Raw genomic sequence first — 24,979 nt, 5'->3', positions numbered from 1 at the left:
CTCTGTTATCAAAAGCGGACCCGCCCCCGGGGGGCACCCCACCAGCGGGCTAGCCAGCCTAGCCAGCCCAGCTAGCCAGCCCAGCCATGTCGCCTCCTGTGCACGTCAAGGCGATCGTCGCCTTCGCTCAGAGTCTGTTCCTCGCCATCGGCATCCGCGATCTGGTCGCCACTGGCACGCCGCTGCCGCTCCCGGACGAGGAGAAGCTGATGAAGATGTTCGAGGCCGACTCGTCGATGAAGTCGAGCGCAGTCTTCCGCTCGACAGGCGCCAAGATGTTCTTTGGGCAGCTCTTCGGCTGCTTCATCATCACGGTCGCACTCGTGAAGATGACGGCCGTCTTCACCAACCTCGAGGGGACCTTCCTGCGCCGCAACCTGTTCATCACGCTCGGGCTGTGCGACTGGCTCACCGCCGGCACCTTGCTCGGGCACGACGCCTTCTTCATGAGCAGCTTCGACGTGACGGTCAAGCCGTTCATCGGCATCATGGTGGTCGAGGGCGCCGTCCTCCTCTTCGACGCGCTCTTCCGCGAGCGGTCGCTAAAGTCGGCGGCGAAGAAGAAGAAGTGAGGCCGCTGCTCCGCGCTCGGCAGAGACGGACGCGATCGAGAGGACGAGCGCGCAGGGAGAGGGAGGCGGCGCGGCGAGCACACGGCACGGACGTGCCTGCACCGCTGCAGCCGCGTATAGAGGAGCTACAACGGGTTGCTCGATGACGAGGATGAGGGCGCTCTCTGTCCGGCGTCGCCGCGCGGCAGCCGGCCGGTCCCGGCTCGCCCGCATATCGAGCCCGCATAGATAGGCAGCATACTGTGGGCAGCATCCTCGCGGGCGAGAGCGCCGCCCACCTATTCACAGCCAGGTCCGGACTCTGTCTGCGCGTAACACGGCTGTATGGTGTATGTACAAATCGTGTTCGCGTAATGCCAAATGTTGGGTCCGGGGTTGTGCGAACGATCTGGGTACCTTATGTTCTTGTGCGCAGCCCGGATGTGAAGCCTTAGGTCCGGTGAGCTTCTTGTTGTAAAATTCTTAATCGACCTATCTGTGAAAATGAATGAAGAACGGGATGGACGGACGAGTCCGCCTCGACGCTGGCTGAGCGCGATGGCCGGCACGAGCGATGCCACGAAGCTATCAGGGTATCTGCATAAGAGCCACAAGGGCTCTGACGCCCGTACAGAGAAGCGCTGGTTTGTCTCTGACGGCTTTATTGTGTCCTACGGACGGATGATTGGCTCTGTCTTCGCGAGCACTGGGAAGTGCACCGTGCTCGCCCGAACCATGAACACTTACCCATGTTGCCTAACTAACTCCCCCCTTCGCACCCCCCTCGCCCCGCAGGTTCGATCTGCAAAGCGTCAAGTCCCTCAGCGAGCCAGAGCCGGGGGTGCTCGTGCTTGAGCTGCTGGACAAACCGCACCCAATCCGCGTCTGCATCGCATGGTGGCCGCGCTGCGCCGCTCGCCGCTGACGCGCGGTTGATCGCGGCGCCGACTCCGCGGCGGCGCCATCTCACGCAGCGGGGCGCGTCGCGTCGTCGGCGCCAAAACAGACGCGAGCTCGCGGCGCGGCCGCGGCAGCAAAAACATCAACCGTCTACTTCTCCTTCTCTTCTCGTCTCGTCTTGTCGCAGGCGCACACGCGCGCGACGTGCGCTTGTGTCGCCGCGTTCGCTCCGCGAAGGACGATTCGAACCGGGAGCCAGTCGGCGCAGCGGCGGCACGCGGCGGCAAAACGCACGACGCTCACCTCATGGAGATGCTGCTGCTTTGGCACCTCCTGATATAATGCTGATTTTTGCTGAGCGGGGCGGAGGCACGCGGGCGGCGGAGGCGGCGGCGGACGACGTCTACTACCTGGCCGTCCCCTGTGGTAGCTTAGCGATCAGGGAGGATCTAGGTTTAAGTGTTATTTTTTGTATGTCACGGAATGTAACCTGTTCGGCCTCGAGGAAGCTGCTGGGGGAGAGAGGGGGGGAGAGAGGAGAGGAGGAGAGGGGAGAGGATGAGAAGAGGAGAGGAGAGGAGAGGAGAGAGGAGGAGAGAGGAGAGAGGAGGAGGGGGAGAGGAGAGAAGAGGGGAGGGGGTGAGAGGGGGGGAGGGAGGGAGGGAGAGAGAGGGCGGAGCGAGCAGAGAGAGAGGAGAGCCTTTGAGCCTTGGCACCAGCCAAGCAGTTGAGTTGGCCCTGGCACCAGCCTTGGCAGTTGAGTTGGCCTTGGCACCAGCCTTGGCGGGCGGGCACGCGGGACATGCACAGGCGCCAAGGGGCGCAGCGCCGACAATCACGGCGGTGATTGCGGCGCAGGTGGGGGGACGGGAAGTCCGTCGGCGTTGCCGGGGGCCCAAGGAAGCGCGAGGGAAAAATTCCGCCGCTGAGGGCGCTCGTGCGGCAATAGCCGGGTGGAGGGGGGAGCGTGCCGGACGGGGCGTCGCCGCGCCGTCCGATGGTCTGCTGCCCCGCGCAGCAACCGTCGGGCGACGACCCGGGGGCCAAAAACCCGGCGACGACGGCGCTCTGGATGGGGCGTGACCTCCTGCCTCCAACCTCCTTCCTTTTTGAGCAGGTGTGACGCCGCGCGAGCGACGCTCCGAGATCGCCCGAGATAGCGCGGCGCGGCCCCGAGATCGCCCGAGATAGCGCGAGATCGCCCGAGATCGCGCGGCGCGGCCCGAGGCGAGGTGGATGGGTTGGGAGCGAGGGGGCGGAAGTGTTCAGTGCGGTACGTAGATGGTAAGCTCGAGGCGCGTGAGCCGGACTTGTGAGCCGGACCACCCCCTCTTGTTTCCTGCGTTGTTGAGCCAGGACTCAACATACTCGGGCTGTCCATCCCAAACTGTCACTCCCCTTTCTCCCGGCCGGGGTGGGGCGCGCGCGGGTGGCGGCGGGTGTGCGGGATGTCCGTGGGCCCGAGAGCGATATGTGCCATGTCCGCCTTGCGGAGAGAGAGAGAGAGAGAATTCTTGATACGAAACCACGACGACACACACCAGTCGACTCGCATCGGTTGCCTCCATGAACGGCGGAGCTATTCTCGCGCCCACACCACACCTGGCTCCAACGTGGACACGCCCATAGCTGGGGACACTACTAGGTCACGCATGGCATCACAGAAGTTTTATCTCTGGGCCCCGAAAGGCATCTCTAGCAGTGTCGTTACACATGCCCCCTCCCCTCCTGGGCGCATGCGCCTCACGTCTCGCCAGAGCATAAGCCCTTGGCGTGTGGCGAGACGAGTTTTTCGCCATCGCAGCGAGCAGCAAGCCGCCCGCCGCAAACAGCCGGAGGCATCGCCACGGCACTGGCTGCGCCGCGGTCCCGCACCCGTCGACGCAGCTCCCCCCGCGGAAGACCGCGCGTAGCAACGTCTTGACGATCGAGATGAGCGTGCCTGAAGCTCGCCCACCTACTGCCCCTGAGAGTTGGTTATTGAGTGGGATCAGCTCCCCCCCTTGGGATCACAGCTTCCACGACCTCACACCCAACATCGCAGGCGGGATCAGAAGGGGACTCCACACCGGACACCGCCCGGGCACAGCCCCCCTACCCGTCGGATCGCACAGAGGGCCCCCTCGGAGCAGCCCACACACAATCACGCATCGGCAGATTGAGTGCCTGAGTCAGGCAGACAGCACAGACAAGAGGAGAGAGAGGAGAGAGAGAGAGAGAGAGAGGAGAGAGGAGAGGGTGAGGGTGTGAACACACGTGAGGAGTGGGGGAGGGTGTCTGTGGTGGGTTGTAGTCATACTACGTGGTTACAACCACGCGCCCCTCAGGAGCTTAAGGTAGAGCTGAGCGTCCAAGACGCCTCGGTGCCTCCCACCGGCGTGAAGACCATCCGGATCAATCGAGCCCGCCTCCGGCGGGCCGTCCCCGCGATGGCCCACGGTCCTCCGTCGCCTGGTTGAACCCCCTGCCTCCCGGTTGACCCCCCGGTCCCCGTACACGACCATGAAATAAACTCAAAGTCCACCACAGCCACCAGCCTCCACCTCCACCCGCGAGCCGCCACCGCTGCCGCCCGCGACGCCGCCCGCCGCGTCAGATAGCCGCGACGCGCGCATCGAGTCGCGTCGGAGAGCCGCGCCGCACCAGCAGCAGCATCTGCACCACCAGCAGCAGCAGCAGCACCACCACCACCACCCGAGAGAGAAGCGCACCTGCCCGACGCCGCCCGCCGCGTCAGACGCTCGCGACGCGCGCGTCGAGCCCAGTCGCACAGCCGCGCCGCGCCAGCAGCAGCATCGGCACCAGCAGCATCAGCACCACCACCACCAACAGCAACAGAGACAGGCAGTGCAGGCGCAGAGGCGCTCGCAGAGCGGCGCTCAGCGCCGCGCACGCCACGCTGCGGACCGTCGGACGAGCGCACCGTACGTCGGCGGCGAGCCGCGTCGCCAGCCGTCTCACGAGAGAGCGGCGCCGCCGCGTGCGCGCAGCAGCCGCCGCGGCAGAGGCGAGCCGCGGCGACGTCCGCACTAACGGATAACGGCCATTGGCGGTTTCTCTCTCTCTCTCTCTCTCTCTCTCTCTCTCTCTCTCTCTCTCTCTCTCCGCCTTGCGGCTAAGCTCAGCTCAGAAGAAAAACTGCCCCCTCTGCATCTGCAGGCGGACGGCAGATGTGCATGGCGCACAGCGAGTGTCTTGCGAAGCGGTTAGGCGCAACGTGTCTTGCTGCGGCAGACGAGCGCCTCGAGAGAGGACAGCATGGCCCGGGCCCAGCTGTGTCCGCGGGCAAGCAGCCGTGGGAGCGCGTTTGCGTGCGATGCAAAGACAACGGGTTTGCAGTCGATCAGAGCATTGTCCGCTGCGTTCCGCGAGATGAGCTTCTGGCGCTCCGACCCAAGGGTGGCTCCGCCGACGGCTTTCGCGATGCACCGGCCTCTTATGCGGAGAGGTTCAAGTACTGTCTCATCAATGACAGCGGCGATCTGAGCAGAGCCGAGGGGCGCACCTGCAAGGATGGTCCAAAGCACAAGGACGTAAGCCAAGATGGCGCGCTCGTCCTTCTTCACCCTGACTCGCCGCTGCCGCCGCCACACTGGGTGACTCCCTCGGCTGCCGACTATGGACAGCCAGAAGGCGGCCCATTGGAGCTCTCTGTGATGTACAAGACTTTTGTGCCACTGGGCAGAGGCAGCCGGCGCCCGGTTTTAGCTACGCAGCGACTGGGGCAGCGCAACGAGCAGCTGTCTTTCGATGACGGCATCCCGCGTGACATTCTTCCGGCCTTGGTCGAAGCTCTGCCTACCATCTCCGCCGCCGCCACCGCTGGCCCGTCAACCTCCCGCAATGTCCTGTCAACCTCCTGGTCGGTCAACCTTCAGCCCGTTAACGGAGAGGGAGGAGACCCGTCGCAAGGAAGCGGAGCCCAGCCCGCCAGGAAGCGGCCGGCTGCCGCGCCAGTGGATGACCTGGTGGCCAGGGCGAGCACGCTTCAGATATCTGGCTTGAGCGAAGGGGAGAGGCTCGCGCTCGCGGCGAAGCTCAAAGCCGTCGTCAATGTCTTGGAAGATCCAACTGTATCCCTCGCGAACGAAGAGGAGGCGAGAAACGTTGAGTCCGCATTGAAGATGAACGGAGAATTTGAGCCAGACGGGGGCTTGCAGCTGCGGAGCGCTGGGGCATCAAGGCGGAGCGAGCGGGGGGGATCCCCTTCGGCCGCAAAGCAGGAGCCGAGCGACGAGTCGAGTGACGAGGAAGAGGCGATAGTGTACAGGAGCACCCGCAGGTAGGGCGGGGACACAGCATGTACACACGTTCGTAGCAGGATCTCTGCGGCAAGTCGCGGGCATCACCAGCTGGCCAGCATCCCGAGAGTAGCCAGTCCTGAAGTCACGTGCTGACTGGCAGCTGCCCTCTCGCACCCAACCTTGTGGCGGCGCCTGGGCCGGAAGAGGAAGGGGACAAAAATTCAACAAAAGTTTGATACTTAGAAACGGTCACACTACGTGCCTCCCCGTCTTTGTATCTTTGTAGCCTGGCGTTTGAGTCAAAGCCTTTGAGAGAGAGATTTTAGAAAACCAACACAAGAAGCCCCGCGTGTTTGCCGCGTCCCGTGCCCCCGATTCATTTTAACATCAAAAGCAGCGTCCGGCGCGGAAGCGGCTGCGAATAAAAAGAAAAATCGCTCACCCTACCCAAATAGAGCCGAATCCAATACTTTCTCGGCAAGTTCCCATTTTATAAGTCTCTCCCCCGCAACTGAGGGGGTGGTTTCGGAGTTGCACCGTCATCCGTCCGTTTCGCGCGCATTAGCGACGATGCTCTCGACGCTCCGACACGCTGGCGGCAAGAGGAAGGTGGGCGAAAGCGGAGCCGTTGCTGGCGAGGACCCCGACGATGGCGACGGCTACGCCGTCAAGATGCTGCAGCGTCTCCTCGATGTCGCACGGCCCAAACAAGCAACTTCTCGATCGCTGGCCGACACACTCGAGCTCGTGGTGGAAGAATGGAGTGTTCACGCAGCGGAGATGCAAGGGGACACGTATGAGATCGTCGGCGGCGAAGAGCGTGCCAATGCCAAGAAGAACCTGCGTCGAGGGTCGGAGACAAAAAGCGTTATGAGCATGGTGCTAGACGCGGCCGGCACAGATGAGCTGCCGCAGGCAAGCCGCCGCTGCCACTGCCGCTGCCGCACGTTTCTCGCGCCCAACCAGTCGCAGCCCCCACGCCTGCAGGGAGCTCGTCTCGAAGTTCCAAACGAGCTCTGGCCGCGCTGCGCTAGTCGATATGTACGGAGCAAAGCACGAATGCGCCGACGATGCCGAGATGGCAAATGACGATGATGACGTCGATGCGAGCCGCTGCGTCCCGCCTGCAGGAACCAAGGTAGCGCTGTGTAAGCTTGCTGCCCATACCGTCATGAATGAACAGTGTGGCACAATCGCCGGCTACTCAGCTGAAGCCGATCGGTACGTGGTGCAGCTCGAGGATGGAACGCGCGTGCGAGTGTGTCGTGGCAACCTACGCCTCGAGGCGCTGACCACTCATGATTTCGCTCATGCCATCGGCGAGACCTGCACTGTGTTCTCGCGTCTCGCTGCTCGCCACGGGGCATCCATGACCAGCGAGCTCGTCGGCGCGCTGCTGCAGCTGCCAAGCCGCGAGTGGACAGTCATGAATGACCTGGTCACTACGCGACTGGCGACCGAGAAGCCAGCAGTGCTGCGCCGACACATGCCGGTCTGGACAGTGCGCGAAGCAGCCGCATGCGGCCTTACTGAGGCCGAGCGCGCGGCGATTGGGTTAGGGAGCGGGGGGTTCGGTTTACCTCGCTCCTGTGGCTGTGCTCATACCTGCCGCGAGCCGGTGGTGATGTGGATCGCGACACGCATTGCGGTGCAATACACGCCGCTGGTTGTGGGGAGGACGTGCCGCTCGATGCTGCGGGCGGCGTTGACGTTCACAGCCAGTTCACGTATTTGCAACCTTGTGGCGGCGCCTGGGCCGGAAGAGGAAGGGGACAAAAATTGAAAAAAGCTTGATACTTAGAAACGGTCACACTACGTGCCTCCCCGTCTTTGTAGCCTGGCGTTAGAGTCAAAGCCTTTGAGTGAGTGCACACACACACACACACAGTGAGTGAGTGTGAGTGAGTGTGTGTGTGTGTACACACACACACACACACACACACACACACACACACACACACACACACACACAACGGGGCCTCCGCCCTTGTCCACTCGCCAGCGAGCCGTCGACGTACCTGCGCCCAGAGGATCGCGCTAAAGCCCACCCGACGCCGCAGCATGGAGGACATGGACCCGCCCGACCCGTCTGTCCAAGTGGTACGAAGTTTGCTCGCTTGCGCGGGCTGCTTTGTGCCAAGCAGCGCTTTTGCCACCAGCACCGCTGACTGGCAGCCCGAGCCCCAGCCTGCGGGCCAGGGCTCGGCTGGCGCGACTGCGCCACCCGGTCCACGCTCCGGCGCCACTGCGCCGGCCACGGTCGCCGGCACGGCCGACGACGGACCAACTGCTCTTTCCATTGTGCCAAGCAGCGACGCTGCTTTCCATGATGGATCCATCTGACGGGGACGACCATCTCGCAACTGCTCTTGCAGAGGAAGCCGCCAACCGTGCCCTCGAGCAGTCCCTCGACAAACTCGCGTCTCAGCCCCGCCGGCCACAGCCGCGCCGCGAGCGGCCTGCTCGAGGGGACCCTGGCCACTGGGAGGGGATCATTGCCCACACGCTCTCGCATTTCCGCCAACGCCATCGCCCTGTCTCAGAGGCCACCGCCTCCGAGCTCCCCGCCGGCCCTTCTCTCGCGCGGCTGCCACCGCCACCGCGCGAGGCGAATGCCTCCCAGCTCCTACCGGCCGCAACCGGCCCGCCCTCCCGCCGCCGCCGCACCCAGATGCTGAAGCCTCTCGGGTGGCCCAGGAGGCCCGCACCGCCTCGCGCTCCCCTGCAGCGCCCCGACCCCTCCCTGACCGCCCCCGAAAGCGAAGCCCGCGCCCTGCGCGGCCACCCAACCGATTCTGACTCCGACCCCAGGGCCTAGGCGGCCCGCCATGAAATCTAGCCGTGTGTGCTGGCGTCCGGGTCCCAGCGGGTTTTCACGTAACAAGTACACACAAAGCCTTTGAGAGAGAGATTTTAGAAAACCAACAAGAAGCCCCGCGTTTTGCCGCGTCCCGTGCCCCCGATTCATTTTAACATCAAAAGCAGCGTCCGGCGCGGAAGCGGCTGCGAATAAAAAGAAAAATCTCTCACCCTACCCAAATAGAGCCGAATCCAGTACTTTCTCGGCAAGTTCCCATTTTGTGTGTGGGCAGCCTCCTCGCTCCTCGCCCTCACACACATGCTCGCTCTCGCCAGCACCAGCTTCGTCGGCTTCGCGCCTCTCTCCGCGCCTGCGTCCCGCTCGGGCGCGGTCCGCGCGCGGCCAGCTGTGGCTGGCCTCCTCGACGGCGTCAAGGATGCGTTTGGCGGCGGCGACAAGCCGCTTGTTGCGGCGGACCGTGTGACACCCTTCGACCGGTGGCTGGGCCTGGACAAGGACCTCGAGGCGGAGCTCAACGACGGCGTCGATCAGGACGTGACGTACGTCGACCCCTCCGACGCGAGCAACTATGTCTCGCTCTCACTCGTCAAGCCGATGGGGATCGCTTTTGTCGAGAACGAGGGCGGGTGCGGCGGCGTGTTTGTCGACGAGGCGCGTGGGGCCGCTCCGACTCTGCCGCCGCCCCACACACCGCTCCCTCCCCCCCCCGCTGCCGCCGCACTCTCGGCGGTCTTTTCTCACCCGGCTCGCCTCGCCCACCGCCCCTGCTGCCGCCTCTGCCACCGCCTTTGCCGCCTTTGCCGCCGCCGCCGCCGCCTTTGCCGCCTCCGCCGCCGCCGCCTGCTCGATGCCCAGTGGCCAACCGTCGCCATCCCGCCGCCCAGGTGCTTGACTCTGGCTCCGCCGCCTCTGCGAGTCCGGTGCTTGCGCGCGGCGATCAGCTGGTGCGCTCCTCCGCCTCCTCCTCCTCTCCTGCCTGCCTCGCCTGCTCCTCCTCCTCGCCCGCGCCGCCTCTGCTTCCGCCTCCTCCTCCTCGCCCTTCTCCGCCTGCTCCTCCACCACCTCCTCCTCATCGCTCTGCCTGCGTGTCTTGTCGCACCGTCTCCATCTCCCTCCCTGCCGACCCTCCCCGCTGCCCTCACCGCCGCCATCTACCGCCGCCCTCCCCTCCACCCTCCCCTCCACCCACCCCTCCCCCCTCCCCGCCGCCCGCAGGTCGCCGTCGGCAGCACGCTCGTGCTCGGATGGGAGTTCGACGCGACGCTAGATGCCATCAAGGTCTGCTGAGATCCCGCCGAGATCCCGTCGAGATCTCGCCGAGATCTAGATGTCGCTGAGGCCGGTCTTGTCCACATCTGCGGGACGGCGCCTCATCGCATCAGTGCCGCGGGCAGGCTAGCGACGACAGCCCCAAGCTCGTACTCTCTCGGGTAGTCTCACCGCCCCGCCGCCGCTGGCCAGGCGAGCGATGACAGTGCGACCAAGCTCGTCCTCTTCCGAGGGCCGACCTCCTTCCTGTACGGCCCGACCAAGGCCAGCGAGGAGTGGTACCAGGAGAACCTCCTGTGAGGTGTGAGCGTGTGCGGAGCTCCGGCGGGGAACTGCGAGCGCCGGCGCGCTGTGTGGAGCGCCGCAGGCGCAGCGCCGAGAGAAGATGGACGTGAGTAAATTACTGTGAGGCCCCGGGGCGCCGTGGGCACCGCGCGCCATGCATGTGTGGTTAGCAAGTTGGGTCCTCATGCATGCAAACAGCCGCATCGCACATCGTTCATCGGCGCGGACGATTCATGGGGGGATATGGTCGCCTCACGCCTCCATCGCGCGGCTCACGCTCCCGCGTGGAACGCTAATCGGTTTAATTTTAAGACGTAAGTGCTGCGGCGTGCGTTTTGACTCCGCACCAGCTCCGCACACACCGCGTTCGCGTAAACTTGTCCTAACTCCTATGATTTTTTCAGTGTACGTACTTTTAGCTTACTACATACTAGAAAAGGGAGAGGGAAGCCTCCCGTGTTCTCTTCTTCTCTAGGCTCCTAAGGGCCCTACGCCGGGCAGCGAGTAGACAAAAGTTGTTATCAACAGAGTTGAGAAGACAGATCTGAGCGCTCGCGATGGACAGCGGCGTGACGCCGTTCTCCTTGGCCTGGTCCATCGCCGCGCCAGCCTAAGAAGGAGCCGGGCGCACTCAATCTGCCCTGCCTGGCTCTCTCTCTCTCTCTCTCTCTCTCTCTCTCTCCTAGGTAGGTAGGTAGTAAGGTGAAGAACAGCCAGGCTCGGACTGGACACCAACGCGGTATGGGTGGACGCTAGACAGATGATGACGACACGCACGAGCGACACACAGACACAAACAGGCTCACAAGACACACAGCCAGCTGGCTGCCACACACCCTGAGTAGGCGTACACATAACTCAGGGCCACATCCTCCCTGTCGCCCCCCCCAGCACTCCAAGGCACCAGAAGAACAAACAAGGGCACAACAAACAACAGACAACAGGAAGTGACATGCGAGGCTAGAGCAGTCTTGCTCTACCTCCAGCAATCTCGCCGGCCGGCGAGGCACGGACGAGATCGTGTGTGGGATCATGTGAGGTGTCTATGGACGCTCTCCTCACGGGCTAGCTGCCTACTGCTAGCCCTATCTCGCACTCACGGACAGCGGGCTCGCGAAGCAAAATACAGCGCGGAAGCGCCGCCGCCATTCGTCGCCCCGGCCCTCGAGCAGCAGCCTCGGCCCATGCCTCCCATGCCTCCCATGCCTCCCAAGCCCACCCTGCTCCGCCCGAGCCCGGAGTACCTCGCTAAGAAGCGCAGCGAAGAGGGAAAGGCCAAAAAGGCTGCGATCCAGCCGCGAGACGACTCGGTCGACGTCGCTCTCTGTGTCACCGGCGGCGGGTTGGTGCCGCCCGCTGAGATGCTGGGCGTCTTTCGAGGCTTTGCAAAGAAGGAGGTGGAGCAGCGCCGACCCGATGCATGCTCGAAGAACGCGCTCGACAACTTCGACATCATCTCTGGCGCTTCGGGTGGCTATCTCGCGTCCACCATGCACGCTACTGCTGCCTCCACCGCCATCGCCCATAAACGGTCGTCACTCCACCTTGCCGCGAGTAGGTACTGCTACTCCCAGTGCGACCCGGCCAAATATCTCGAGACTTCCCGCGTGACGCGCCCCTGCGAGATCACGCCCGCCTGCATGGAGCGGCTCGAGCCGGTGAGCAAGGAGTACGGCTCGTATGGAAGCATCCTGCACCAGCCCGGCCTGTGCTGCGCGGGCACCGAGGCGTGCCAGTCGCAGTGCTGCTTCCCCGACGTCTTCTGGCTCTGCATGGCGGGCATCCTGGGCGCGCCTCTCTTGCGAATCGCACTCTCATCTTTCCCCCTCGCACAGAGAGGGGGGCAGACTGCCCACACCCTTCCCTCGCCCTCACAGGCTTTCCGTACCGCATCCTCACTTGCGGAAAGTGCCCGTTCCGCGCGAGCTGGCCCCTCGCCTGCGGCGACCCGGCCATCTTCATCGAGTTTATGTGGCACACCCTTCTCGACCCCATCGGCATCAAAAAGGGCATGTACACGGCGGCCAGCGAGGCGCCCGCGCACCACAACCCTCGCCTCACGACGTGTGCGTAGCTGACCCATCCTCGTAGACGCTGACCCCGCCTCGTGTCCCCCGTGCTCGTCCGCCGCAGGAGGAGGCCACGCTCCTCGCCGCCGCCGAGGTGGGGAGCGAGAAGAAAGAGTACGTCTGGCCGCGGAAGGAGTCGCCGACGCCGGTGGGCATCTCGACCATGGTGCAGCATCGCATGCGGGGGAGAGGGGAGGGGGGGCACAGCGAGGAGGGGCTGATGACGGGGCCTCTGCTCGTGTAGGCCTCGCTGAGCAATGTGAGCCCCTACCAGTACACCGGCCCGTTGTACACTTGGCTCGTCAAGGCGTGCCGGCCGAGAGGAGACTGGGAGCAGCCTCCACCACACTCATGCACTCGCTGCTAAGGCGTGCAGTCCGAGAGGAGACTGGGAGCAGCCTCCACCACACTCATGCACTCGCTGCTAAGGCGTGCAGTCCGAGAGGAGACTGGGAGCAGCCTCCACCACACTCATGCACTCGCTGCTTTTTTTTCTGCCGCGCGAGGCACACGCCCCCCCCCACCAACCCTTCACCCCACCACCCACCATCCTTGCACCTGCCTTTAGGCGTGGAACGAGTCTGTAGAGATCTCAAAGAAGATGGCGAAAAACAACGACCCGTTTGTGCCCAAGCGCCCCCTCGAGGCAGGCCAGCAGCGGCAAGAGGCCAACCCGACTGCGCTCGTGGACTTGAATTCGCGGGATCCGGACCTGCTGTCTGCTGATTACGAGCTCCAGCTGGGCGAGGGCGTCAAGCAGGCCCTTGACTTCCAGTGGGGCACGACAGGGATCAGCGAGTACAAGGAGTACAAATTTGCACAGCCCGGCAACGCGCTCGGAATCTCCGTCGTGCCGTTTGTGTGGAGCCGTAGATGCCAGGACACACACGATGACGCACGCGGGGAAGCAGGTCCCAATCGCTCCTCAGCGACCCTCTGCCGCCCGTCTCGTCACCTTGCCGCCCCCGCCGCAGGTCTTCACCCCGGGCTCTGTCGAGACCAAGTACACTGCGGTGAACAAGGACGGCAGCAGCAAGGTCGTCATCCCGCCCGTGGGGATGTGGATGATCTGCGGCGGCCCCTGGTGCAGCAGCATGTGGCTCAAGGACGACGTCTGCGGCTGGGGGATCCTCGGGCGCGAGGCGGACTTCTCCGCCGTCCGCGTCAAGGCCGTTTGGGCCCTGCTTTCTCAAACGTTTTCTCAGCCGCCCCCGACCGCTTTTTGACCCCCCCCCCCCCCCCTGCCCCCCTGCAGAACGAGGACTTCGTGCTCGCGCCCGACTTTGTCCCGTACGGCCACTCGCCTGGCGCGCCTCACCTCTCGCCTGAGACCACGATCGGCATGGGCGGCGACGCATTCGGTATTCCCGCGGTGGTCTTGCCGGGCCTCTGCTGCGGCCTCTGCCCCTGCGTCGGCAGCCTCTTCTGCTGCCCCCTGCGCGAGTTCGACGCGCGCCGCTCAGTACCGAAAGGGGGGGGGTATACGCTGTCTGCTCAGGAGCGTCCCGGCATGAACAGGTGTCGCTCAAGATCCGCACGAATCCGGCCGACGCCTCCGAGACTGTCCTCTTCTCGGACGGCGGACTGCTCGACAACACGGCGGTCACCTCCGCCGTCGCCAAGGGGGCGAGCAAGGCGAGCTGATGGGAGGCGCTCTCGCCGCTTGCAGCGCGAGCATTCGACTGCCGCCCCCCTGCCTCCGCCGCAGGTGGTCTCCATCCTCACAAACATCAGCGCGCCCTACGTGGAAGACTTCTTCAATGACCAAAGAAAGGTCATCAAGCCCGAGTTGGCCGCCCTCTTTGGCATCGTGTACCAAGAGCCGCCGGCCGCTCTCAAGTATGGCGCGATAGCCCCCCCCTCCAACGGGCTCACCCCGCAGCTCTGCCACGGGTTGCGCAACACCTGTTCGTACTACCTAAACACGTCGGCGGCGGACTGCTTCGGGCTCGGAAACGTCGTCGATGCGGGGGTTGCGCCGTTCTACCTCCTGGCCCACATCTTCGACAACACGGCCGGGGCCTTTGACGTCGACGCGATGCTGCCGATCGTCAACAAGCTCCCGAAGAGCGGCAAGCCCTACACCAGAGTCGATCTCGAGGCGATGACGCCCTACAAGTTGCTCGTCACGCAGTTCGATGACCGCCACAAGTGCGGCAAGGCCATCGCTGGCACCCTCAAGGTACCTCGCCCCGCCTCGCTCCCGCCCTTTGCTTTACCCCTATCTATCCCTCTGCGCGCCCAGCCCCCCGCCACCAAACCCCTTTCAGGGCCTAAAGGTGCTCGACAACCCGTACTTCGGGACCAAGAAAGACCAGAAGGACGTCGACCTCACGGTGGTCGTGCTCGATCAGCCTAAGAACTGGAAGGACGAGGTCAACGCGAACCCGCAGCTCAACCCAGGGCATGCCTCCGGCGTGGACCTCTTCACGCAAACGGATCTCCTCCAGCTCCTTTGCTGCCCGGGCCACGAGGCCTCCTTCGGCTCGACCTCGTGCTTTAACTTCAAGGCCTACAAAACGTGCTGCATCAAAACCGACCCCTTCCCGTACTACCTCGAGGCCTTCCCCGTGCGGAACTACTCGAAGCCGACGCTCAACCTCTGTGGCTACATGGGCGCGCCCTAGCACGCGCCCCACACACTAGCACACGCCTTAGCACACACCCACATACGTCACCCGCGCGCTCCCGCGAGCAGGCGACTGGATCGTCGACGACGCGTGGGACCTGCTGAAGGACACCTTCGAGGCGCCCGGCGCCCCGTCGACCTCCGCGTGATGCAGCCGACGCCTCGCCTGAAGTCGGGTGGGCTCGCGCACTGCTTAGCCCTAGGGGCTCCCCTCTTGATGTGGCACCGCTGCGCGTTAGGCGACGTGGACCCGTGGCACGGCCTCTCCATCCTCGCGTCCCTCTCGCCGGAGCTGCCCGCGCTGCTCGTCTCGGGCGCCTCCCACCACGCTTGGACGCACCCGTCGCTGCCCACCGACCAGCCCTCGGTGGTTGCAGCGCGCAAGGCGGTCCGGAGGCAGCTGGCGGCTTGGCTCGGCCTCTAGGGCGAGCGAGCGAGGCAACGGATCGCTCTCCTTCGCGCTGCGCGTGTGTGTGTGGTCAGCCCGTCCTTTTCTACCAGTTTTGGGGCGGGGGGGCTGGCCGCTCCAAGAAGACTTGAATCGAGCCCAGGAAACTCTCGGCTAGAAGCCTAGAAGCTAGAAACGAAATTCCTTCTCCTAGATATTCCAGAGGGCGCACCTGGGCCCGCTCGTCGATGAAGGCGACGAATTGCTCTGGCGAGAGGCCCGAGAGGCGGGCGGGCGGGGGCGCCGATGCGGTGGGAGGCCATCGTGCAGCCGGCTTCATTTCTTTATGCTGAGGTTTCTCTTTTTTGTTTACCATCTACCTCGGCTCACAAAAAGAGCGGCGCTCCTGTAAAAAAGAAAACATGCGTGTCAGCACCTTCACCTTCAGCGCGCGCCGCACCGAAGGCCTCCCACCGCATCGGCGCCCGCCTCTCGGGCCTCTCGCCAGAGCAGCTCGTCGCCTTCATCGACGAGCAGGCGCCTCTCTGGAGCGCCGCCGCAATGCGCGTGGCGGAGGAGCACGCCGCTCGGCTCGCGGAGCAGCCCGAGTGGGTGCTCTCCGAGGTCCTCCTCTCGCCGGACCTCGCCCCGCACATCCTCGCCCAGCTGCCGACCACGGAGCACGCCGTCAAGGGGACGTGCCGCGCGTGGCGCCGCGGCTGGAAGGAGACGCTGAAGAAGCGCAAGAGGCCGCGCGTGCTTGTGATCGGCGGCAAAGGCAGCGATGGCGAGATCCTCAACTCGCTGGAGCGGTACGACCCGTCAACGAATGAGTGGGAGGAGGAGGCTGTGGCGCCGATGCTAACGGCACGAAGCTATGTCGACACGGCGGTGCTCGATGGCAAGCTCTACGCGGTGGGCGGCCAGAGCGAGGCTGACGGCGCAACTTCCAGCTCGGTGGAGCGGTACGACTTGGCTGCGAACGCGTGGGAGGCGGTGGCGCCAATGGCGACAGCGCGGCAGGATCTCGCCGTGGCGGTGCTCGACGGCAAGCTGTACGCTGTGGGCGGGTACGACGGTGGCTGCCTCAGCTCGGTCGAGCGGTACGACCCGGCGACGAACGCGTGGGAGGAGGTGGCGCCGATGGCGGAGGCGCGGGACGATCTCGCCATGGCGGTGGTCGACGGCAAGCTGTACGCGGTGGGCGGGCACGGCGGCTTCAACAACGGCGTCCTCAGCTCAGTGGAGCGGTACGACCCGGCCTTGGATGTGTGGGAGGCGGTGGCGCCGATGGCGTTGGCGCGGTATAAGCTCACCGTGGCAGTGCTCGACGGCAAGCTGTACGCTGTGAGCGGCGAGAATGACGACGACTTCCTTAGCTCGGTGGAGCGGTACGACCCGGCAGCGGCAGCGAACACGTGGGAGGCGGTGGCGCCGCTGACGACGGCGCGGGCCTATCCCGTAGCTGTCTTGATGTAGACGGCTATTTCGGGCTCGCACACAACACACGACGAAGTTGGAATTATATGATATATGTAAACCGCGCGGAAGACTACGTAGTTGCAAAAAGTCTCGCGTGCAAACCCCGCCAAAAATATGTGGATGTGGATGCTGGGTTGACGGAAATCGAGGGACGCGACCCACTTCGCCACAGACGGTCCCGCGCCTCGCCGCTATGACGGCGACACGGCCGCAGCTCGTGTGCGTGTCGCCGTCTTTGTCCGGAGTGAATACTCGAACGCGCTCGTCGGTGACGGTGTCCCCCGATTTCGTCGCGCTCGGCGAACCTCGACAGCGCTTTCGGTGGCATGCAGCTCTTTGCGCCTGAAGCCTGGAGAGCAGCTCCTCTGCTGCTCACACACTCTGCACAGTTCACACAGCCTACTGTGCGGCTGCCACAGCTGTGACAGCGATGGGCTCGCCCTCACTGGCCCTCAGTCACTTGTGCTGCGGCTTGTGTGAGCGACACTGCTCGGCGACTGCCGGCACACTGTGAGACATGGGTGTGAGGTAAAATCACGCTACCAGCGCTTGGTCACATCGGCCCCGAGGTCAGATCCATCTACTCTGTTGATGACAAGACTTATCTACCGGCTGGGGCCGAGCAGGAGGGCCCGGCGCACAACCCCTTGGTCAACTCACCCTCCACACCGCCAGTATCTAGAAGTGAATCGTGAATGCAGAAGATTGGGGGGGAGGGGGGGCGAACGGCAAGCCGATTGATGTTCCAAAAAAGAAGAGTGACACGTCTACCCACTTTTTAATTAAGCGGTCCGAGTTTAACACGTCTGAGCACTGAGGGTTTCTTAGGTTTCTGGAGCCTCGCGTGCTTTTACGCTTTTGATCGGGTCAGGGGAGAGTGCGACTTTTACCACTTTGGCCGTCTCGCGTCTGTACTCGGAGGCCAGCGCCTAGCTTTTAGCATGTTTCTTAAAATTTTCCTCGGCGCTGCGCGCCGGTGCACACTATGCGGCTAGAAAAATGCTGCCGCTCGCCTCTAGCGCCCGCCGGCGTGTGTCCAAACATGCACATGCACATGCACATCTGCATGTACGTACAGTTCGCAGTGGAGAGCTATAGGCCCAAAGCTACTGTGTGGAATGAGACAAATCACTCAAGCCGACTCGGGCATCTTGGCGCCGTAGAGGTCGACCGATGACGGCCCATGAATCGTTGCTCCCCCCTTGCACGCCGTCTGCTTCATGCCGGCAAACCACTTTGGGGTGACCGGCCCCCCGGAATCCGACAGCTTCATGTCGGTGAAGTGGAACGGGCGGCTCGTCGTCGAGGCGCAATCTTTCTGTTTGTACGTCTCCAGCGTGGCGACAGCGTACGTCCAGTCACGCTTCAGGAGCGGTACCGTGAACGACGACTTAGCGGGAGGGCCCTCGGCCAGGCGCTCCATCCCGATCTCGACTTTTCCGTCCGCGGTCGTGTAGATGTGTTGATGTGCACAAGTGGCGGCGCATACGTAACTCACTGAGAGCAATTCCGCCGTATCGTAAAGGAGATGAACTAGAGCAATTGAGAGGTAACACAAACGGCCTAAGGAGCATGCGCGCAAGGGCGACGGATCCGTGATTCCCGAGCTGGCCGGCCTCAACAGCTCGATTGAGCACGTGTTGTTAGACACTCGCTCGGACCCGGCGTCGGGGGTCACGGATCGATACATGCAGACGAGGAGACACGTGTTGATGGGCACGCCCGGCGTGGTCGGCACGGTCTTCCCGTGGAGCGACTGACCCTTCGGGCAGCAATTCCAAGGCGCCATGGACCACCCGTCGGGGTGATGGCCAGTCTTGTCGACCGGACCACCGGCTGCACGATCGTGAGTGGCCCGTGCGAGTTTTCGAGGCCAATGAAGTAGTACAGCAGCTGTCCCTCGTCGGGTGGGTACTCCTCAGGCGCGGTGTAAATTGCGGTGAAGTTCAAAAGGCCTTCGTGGCGGAAGCCGGTGTCGTCCTGCCACTGGTTCGTCTCTCGCCGCTGCCGAGCCATCCCCTCGGCCTCGGCCTCGCACTCCTTGTCGTGTGAAATGAGGTACGCCGATCCCGACTCCAAGAGATGCACCATCAATCCGTCTGCGTGCTCATGCACGCGTGCGTTTTCCGGGATGGCGTGCACGCACTTCTTCAGCCAAAGGCCGTGCGGCGTGCTCACGTACAGGTCCGAGCCGCTCTCGAGATCCGAGCTGGTGTATGCAATCGTGGCGACCGCCAGGAGCGATGCGATGCTCATGGCTGGTGTGGCTGTAGAATGGCTGGAGCGGAGAGAGAAACTGCGGCAAGGTCGATGGAGTATCGCAACAAGAATTCTTCCCTGGGGCAACCCTGCCCGCCCCCCAGAGCCCCAGGTAAGGCCCAGGTGTGGCCTAGGGCATCAGAAGGGACCAAGAGGAGTCCAGTCTGAGCCATGGAGCCCCTGTTTTTGCCCATATTTTGGGAAAATATCTACAGGAGAAGGGCCAGTGCGGTGGGTTCTCAAAAAGCCCCGCAGCGGCCTCGCTGGGCCAGAACATCGGCCCCGAGTGCTCCGCAGCAGCCTCGCTGGGCCAGAACATCGGCCCGCGAGGTGGGGTGCTAGTCTGGGACCCATACGTGGCAGTTCCCTTGCTCCAAGCGCTTGCGCTTCCTTCGGCGGTGGTGATCTAATCACCCGAATACCACGTTCGGATCGCTCCTCATCGCAAACCCCGTCAGCAGGCCATCGGTTGGGGGCGTGAGTGACACACACACACACACACACACACACACACACACACACACACACACACACACACACACACACACACGCACGCACGAGCAGCTGTGCGCCATCATCGAGGCGCAGGCGGGCGCGAGCGACGCCGCGCTGCGCGTGGCGGAGGAGCACGCCGCTCGGCTCGTGGAGCAGCCCGAGTGGGTGCTCTCCGAGGTCCTCCTCTCGCCGGACCTCGCCCCGCACATCCTCGCCCAGCTGCCGACCACGGAGCACGCCGTCAAGGGGACGTGCCGCGCGTGGCGCCGCGGCTGGAAGGAGACGCTGAAGAAGCGCAAGAGGCCGCGCGTGCTCGTGATCGGCGGCCAACGCGGTGGCGAGCGCCTCAACTCGCTGGAGCGGTACGACCCGTCAACGAATGAGTGGGAGGAGGAGGCTGTGGCGCCGATGCCGACGGCACGAAGGGATGTCGGCATGGAGGTGCTCGACGGCAAGCTGTATGCTGTGGGCGGGTACAGCAATGGCTTCCTCAGCTCGGTCGAGCGGTACGATCCGGCAGCGAAAGCGTGGGAAGCAGTGGCGCCGATGGCAGAGGCGCGGCATTCTCACGGCATGGCGGTGCTCGACGGCAAGCTGTACGCTCTGGGAGGCTACAAGGGCGACGACGACGGCCCCCTCAGCTCGGTGGAGCGGTACGACCCGGCAGTGGGCGCGTGGGAGGCGGTGGCTCCGATGGCGGAGGCGCGGAGCGACCATGGTGTGGCGGTGTTGGACGGCAAGCTGTACGCGGTGGGCGGCTTGAACGAAGACGACGGCTTCCTCAGCTCGGTGGAGCGGTACGACCCGGTTGCCAATGCGTGGGAGGCGGTGGCGCCAATGGGGGAGGAACGGTTTGATCACGCCGTGGCGGTGCTCGACGGCAAGCTGTACGCCATGGGAGGCCAGAACTACGACGGCGGCCACCATCGCCTCATCAGCTCGGTGGAGCGGTACGACCCCGTGACGAACGCGTGGGAGGCGGTGGCGCCGATGGCGGAGGCGCGGTATGCTCACGCCGTGGCCGTGCTCGACGGCAAGCTGTACGCTGCTGGCGGGCGTGGCCACGACCATCGCCTCAGCTCGGTGGAGCGGTACGACCCGGCAGTCGGCGCGTGGGAGGCGATGGCTCCGATGGCGACGGCGCGGATGAAGGCTTTCGCCCTCTTGATGTAGTCACCGTTGTCTGTTGCGTGCTAGCCCCACGGAGTGGGCTGGGTGTGCTGCGCGAGTGCGCCCTTCCTTTTGAGGTGACAGGGAAAGAAAACGAGTGCTGGGTCACCAGCATACGCCAAAAACGACCAAACGAATCGGACAGCGGACGCTACGCGTTCCACTCACGCTTTATGTATTATGACCGTCCCGACGCACGCGACATAGCCCGCTTCATTCTCAACGCGGGCCTGGTCAACTCGACCCCTCGGACCTGGCGTGCTGCCGCTATCGACGAGGGACTGTGGAAGACGTACTTCATCCGCGTCTCCCCGACGCCGCTGCTGCGCCCAGTCGGCTCAAGCGCGAGCGATTACATCTGCTCCGTCTTGACGAGTCTTGACCGACCCGCTCAACACCTCGCCGATCGTCCACGCGGCGATGCCCGCACCGTTCCGCACTCTCTTCCAGCGACGCACGCTCGCAGCGTGGGCGGCTGAGCAGGCGTATCACTGTGACGGCTATTGCGTGGTTGGCGGCGGCATGGGCCCCCCTGGCGAAATGCCACGCTTCTGCTGCACCGAGAGGCTCGCCACGCCGCCGGCGCCAGCCGCGTTCACCTATGCCGACCTGTCGTTCATGAGCTCGCCGTGGCCCCGCGCGGCCGTACCTACTCGCGTTTTCGGCCCACCACCCTCGACCGAGTCGCTCGGCCCCGTCGGCGCCGCCGACACCGTGCACGTGCGCAGCGGCGCCGCCGACAGCAGCGTCGACGTCGCGCTCGTCGGCGCGACGGCGCCGCCGACGTTTGCGTACGCGGTGAGCACCAACGAGGAGGTGCTCCCGTCCGAAGCGCTTACACTCACCGCCGCCTCGTCCGACGTGCTGCGGCTGAGCGTCGCGGCGCCCGCCGTCCTCGAGACGCGCTGCGTCGGCGTCGCGCTCGCCGCGTCGCTCGACGGGCTGCAGTTTGCGACGAAGATTGTCTCCGTCTGGTTGCTCGCGCCGGGCGCGCCCGAGCCGTCGGCCGCCGCCAACAACACCGTGTGCGGCAGCCTCGACCCGTCGCACCATCTGATCCCCGCGCAGGATCCGCTCGTGTCTGAGTACGGCGACGCGCGCGCCGCCTTTGTCGCCTCCGTCACCGAGCACGTGATCGCGCTCTGCGCCGTCTTCTTCGTCGTCGCCAGCTGCACCATCGCCGCCGTCGTCGTCGTCCGCCGCCGCCGCGCGCGCGCGATCCTCTCGAAGCGCGCGTGGCAGATGCAGCGGCTGGGCACGTCGGAGCACGCGGCGGCCTTCGGCGGGCGCGTCGTCGCGGGCGCGCCGGTCGGCGCGTCGCCCGAGTCGGTGTCGGGGACGGTGTCGCCAAACTCGGAGACGCCGTGCTGCGGGACGGAGTGCGCGGCGACGGGGGCGAGCGTGGGGCCGCCCGATTTGAAGGTGGCGAAGTTGTGAACTCTTGTGATGTGTGGGCATGTACCGGGAGCACGAAACGAAGAAAGCTTTATAAGAGAGAGAATACCATCCCCGCTGCCGGCCCTACCCGAGCGCCCTTTGTACCCTCCCCACGCGCGCGCTCGCCCACTTCCCTGCTCGGCAGTGCACGTACACGTACAGCCGTACAGAGAAAGTGAATGGCAGGCGCTGCGTTACGCGTGCCGAGCTCACGCCATCGCGACGTCGCCACCGGCGGCCGCCGCCGCCGCCGCCGGCCGACGCCCCCGGGCCGGAGCCACGTAGCTACCGCCGCCTTCGGGATGAACGCCGTGCGAGATCACGTAGCGGATTGCGCTGACGGTGTCTACTGCGGTCTTTTTCGGGTTCTTCGGGAGAGGGATGCCCGAAGCGGCGTTGCTCACTCGTATGGCCTGCTCGAGTTTCCCCGAGTAAGACTCGGATTGGATCTCGGCACCGATCTCGGCGGCCGACTTGATCCACTTGTTCCTGATGGAATTGTATATGAACTTCCAATAGTCGTTGCGCGACTTGTCCGAGACGGTGTGCTTCACGTCGTCGCCCCTCAGCATCGTCTCGAGGCGACGGAGCCAGTCCTGCAGCTCGATACGCTGCGGGTCGTGCACGCGCTGCCGCTGGCGCGGCCGACCGTCGCCCAGCCCAAGCTGCTGCTCGGAGGCAGCAACCGCGGCGTCGATAGCGGCCGCGGCGTCCACGTCGGGGTCATGGCCGATCCCGAAGTCGCGGCCGCGCGCAACGATCGGCATGGCCGGCGCTGCCAGGACCCCCTCGGTAGTTTGCTTCTCCTTCTTCTGCAGGCGTGACTGCCGAAGCCACAGGTCCTTCTTCGCCCACCTCTTGTCGGTTGTCGGCTTTGCGTACACCATGTGGAGCACGGCGAAGCGCTCCGGCTCGGCCTTGATGCAGCGGATGACGGCGTCCTTCATCGACTCGTCCGCCGCCTTCACCTGCATCACCTGCACCCACTGGTCGACGCAGAGGCCGAAGATCTTGATCACGTTGTAGCAGCTGTGCGACGTCCACAGGCGCGGCGGCGTCTTGTCGTCCGTCATCTTCGAGAGAAACTCGTTCGTCGTGAGCCCGCAGAGACGGCCGAGGTTCTGGAGCGACTGCTCGCCGTGCTGCGTGATCTGGCGGTTCTTGACGGCGTCGAACATGTAGAACATGTCGGTCAAATACCCGTGGTGCTTAGGCACGAGCGGTTCGGAGGATTGGCCGTGTGCAACGAGCTCTGCCGTCTTGTAGGCGACCCCGCGGCCGCCGAGCTCGCCCGAAAGCACCACGGTCTTGAGCTTGAAGGGACGTCCGCCGTGCATGCGCTTGGTGCGCGCGTACAGGTGAAGCGCCGTGTAGACCTCCGTGATGTCGCAGTGCCGCGTGTCGAAGTACTTGAGCTCGCCGTCTTCCTCGAAGTTCGCGGCGGTGCCCTTCCTCGCGTCCGCCAGCGGGCACGCGTTGAAGAGGTCCTGCGAGCCGCGACGGATCGCGTTGAGGACCTCGTGCGGGTCGTGCGCCGGCGCTTCGTACACGTCCGGGTCGGCGTCGGCGGAGACGCCACGCCACATGATCTTGACGCGGTCGTGGTGGTAGACGATCACAAAGAGGTCCTCGTAGCACTTGGCCGGGAGCTTCACCTCGTCCGGGAGCAAGAGCTCGCCCATCAGAATGAGCCGGGCGAGCTTCAGCTTCTGCTCATCGGTGCGCGTGAAGTTGGAGATGATCAGCGCGCGGCGCTCGTCCTCGACGTACCCCTGGCGCTGCTCCTCGGCGAGCGGCTTCTCGGCCATCGACTCGAGCATCAGCGCAATGCCGACGCCGTCCGACTCGAGCACCTTGTCACCCCTCCGGCCGGCCTGCCCGTGCGCCCTATCGACGATGTCGAAAATGTCCTGCGAGCTCTTGTTGTTGCCCTCCTGTATGCTGTCGAGCTCGGCCTTCCTCACCGTGATCGTCCCGTTGCGGTTCATCGAGAACGGCATCATCGGCTCGTCGAGGTCGTTGTTCCACCAGTCGTTCGTCTTGAGGACCTTCTCGTAGAACAGCCCCTTCTTCATCTGTTTGATCTGCTTGCGGTCGGGCACCGGCTCGTGCTTGATCGTGTGCTGCGCGTACGGCGCCGCCGTGAACTCGTAGCCGACGTAGTTCGCGGGGTGCTCCATCTTGCAGACCTGATGTATCACCTGCGACGCGCCGCTGCCCAGGTCGTGGCCGCACGCCGCCGGCGTCGCCGTCAGCGCGACGACGCCGCGGACGGCCGAGCGGACGCCGGTGGTGTTCGTGCCGACCTGGATCCGCGAATCACTAAGCTCGGAGAGGAACTCGATCCCGTCCCTGGCGACGCCGAGAGCTTCGCTCGCAGCTGCGACGCCGTCGTCCACCTGCTCGACCTCGTCCTCCTCATCCTCCTCCTCTTCCTCCTCCTCTTCCTCGTCGATCGCGCCACCGTTCGACGGGCCGCCGGCGGCGGCGCTCGACGCCGCGGCGGCGGCGGCCCTCGACTCGGCGGCGGCACGCCGAACGCCAGCGATCTTCATCTTCGCGAGGCCCGAGTCCAGTTGCTTGCGCAGCGACGCGGGGGCCTCGAACTGCAGATTCTGCGTCACGTTGCCGGTGTTCGAGCGGTTGAGGTCGTCCTCGTCGAGGATGAAGTACATGCGCGCGACCGGGCGGTTGACGCCGTCGTCGAGGAGCGCATACGGGTCGTTGCACTTCGGCGGGTACGGGTGCTGCGTCTCGCCCGTCATGATCGTGATGTAGCCCGCGAGGGCGCCGGCCTTGCTGTATCCCCTGGCCGCCTGCGTGCCGATCATATTCTTGATCTGCCCGGCGTTCATGCAGATGATGAAGACCTGCGGCTCGCGCAGCAGCCGCGTGTCCGGGTCGAACTCGAGGTATTCGCCATCCGAGGACTTCCGCGCCTTAATCTGGAACTTCTTGTAGTCGGACGCCGGCAGGTCGA

At 64.6% G+C, this 24,979-nt stretch overlaps 5 protein-coding genes across 5 annotated transcripts; 4 read left to right on the top strand and 1 right to left on the bottom strand.

The window, feature by feature from the left end:
* Positions 1–4,627: 4,627 nt before the first annotated feature.
* Positions 4,628–5,737, top strand: EMIHUDRAFT_211973 (hypothetical protein; the record flags this gene model as incomplete). Its single annotated transcript, XM_005766412.1, has 1 exon — positions 4,628–5,737. One exon carries the CDS (start codon positions 4,628–4,630, stop codon positions 5,735–5,737), a length of 1,110 nt encoding a protein of 369 aa, XP_005766469.1.
* A 3,062-nt stretch (positions 5,738–8,799) lies between these two features.
* On the top strand, positions 8,800–10,287 carry EMIHUDRAFT_436948 (hypothetical protein). The gene is made up of 4 exons (XM_005766411.1): positions 8,800–9,167; positions 9,401–9,460; positions 9,732–9,794; positions 9,978–10,287. Exons 1-4 carry the CDS (start codon positions 8,814–8,816, stop codon positions 10,083–10,085), a joined length of 585 nt encoding a protein of 194 aa, XP_005766468.1. The 5' UTR covers positions 8,800–8,813; the 3' UTR covers positions 10,086–10,287.
* Positions 10,288–11,272: 985 nt separating this feature from the next.
* EMIHUDRAFT_451838 (hypothetical protein) lies at positions 11,273–15,312 on the top strand (the record flags this gene model as incomplete). The annotated part of the gene is made up of 11 exons (XM_005766410.1): positions 11,273–11,827; positions 11,908–12,134; positions 12,242–12,305; positions 12,384–12,440; positions 12,708–12,998; positions 13,114–13,311; positions 13,395–13,601; positions 13,658–13,741; positions 13,848–14,321; positions 14,410–14,743; positions 15,008–15,312. 11 exons carry the CDS (start codon positions 11,273–11,275, stop codon positions 15,190–15,192), a joined length of 2,676 nt encoding a protein of 891 aa, XP_005766467.1. The 3' UTR covers positions 15,193–15,312.
* Positions 15,313–17,770: 2,458 nt separating this feature from the next.
* Positions 17,771–18,894, bottom strand: EMIHUDRAFT_211967 (hypothetical protein; the record flags this gene model as incomplete). Its single annotated transcript, XM_005766409.1, has 2 exons — positions 17,771–18,400; positions 18,472–18,894. 2 exons carry the CDS (start codon positions 18,892–18,894, stop codon positions 17,771–17,773), a joined length of 1,053 nt encoding a protein of 350 aa, XP_005766466.1.
* Positions 18,895–19,089: 195 nt separating this feature from the next.
* On the top strand, positions 19,090–20,621 carry EMIHUDRAFT_356689 (kelch domain-containing protein). Its single transcript, XM_005766408.1, has one exon. The coding sequence runs from the start codon at positions 19,801–19,803 to the stop codon at positions 20,563–20,565; it is 765 nt and encodes a 254-aa protein (XP_005766465.1). The 5' UTR covers positions 19,090–19,800; the 3' UTR covers positions 20,566–20,621.
* The last annotated feature ends 4,358 nt before the right edge of the window (positions 20,622–24,979 follow it).

Source organism: Emiliania huxleyi, assembly GCF_000372725.1.
Source record: "Emiliania huxleyi CCMP1516 unplaced genomic scaffold EMIHUscaffold_51, whole genome shotgun sequence".
NCBI lineage: Eukaryota > Haptophyta > Isochrysidales > Noelaerhabdaceae > Emiliania > Emiliania huxleyi.
Note: the sequence above shows the minus strand (reverse complement) of the source record. Positions and strands in the feature narration are given on the sequence as shown.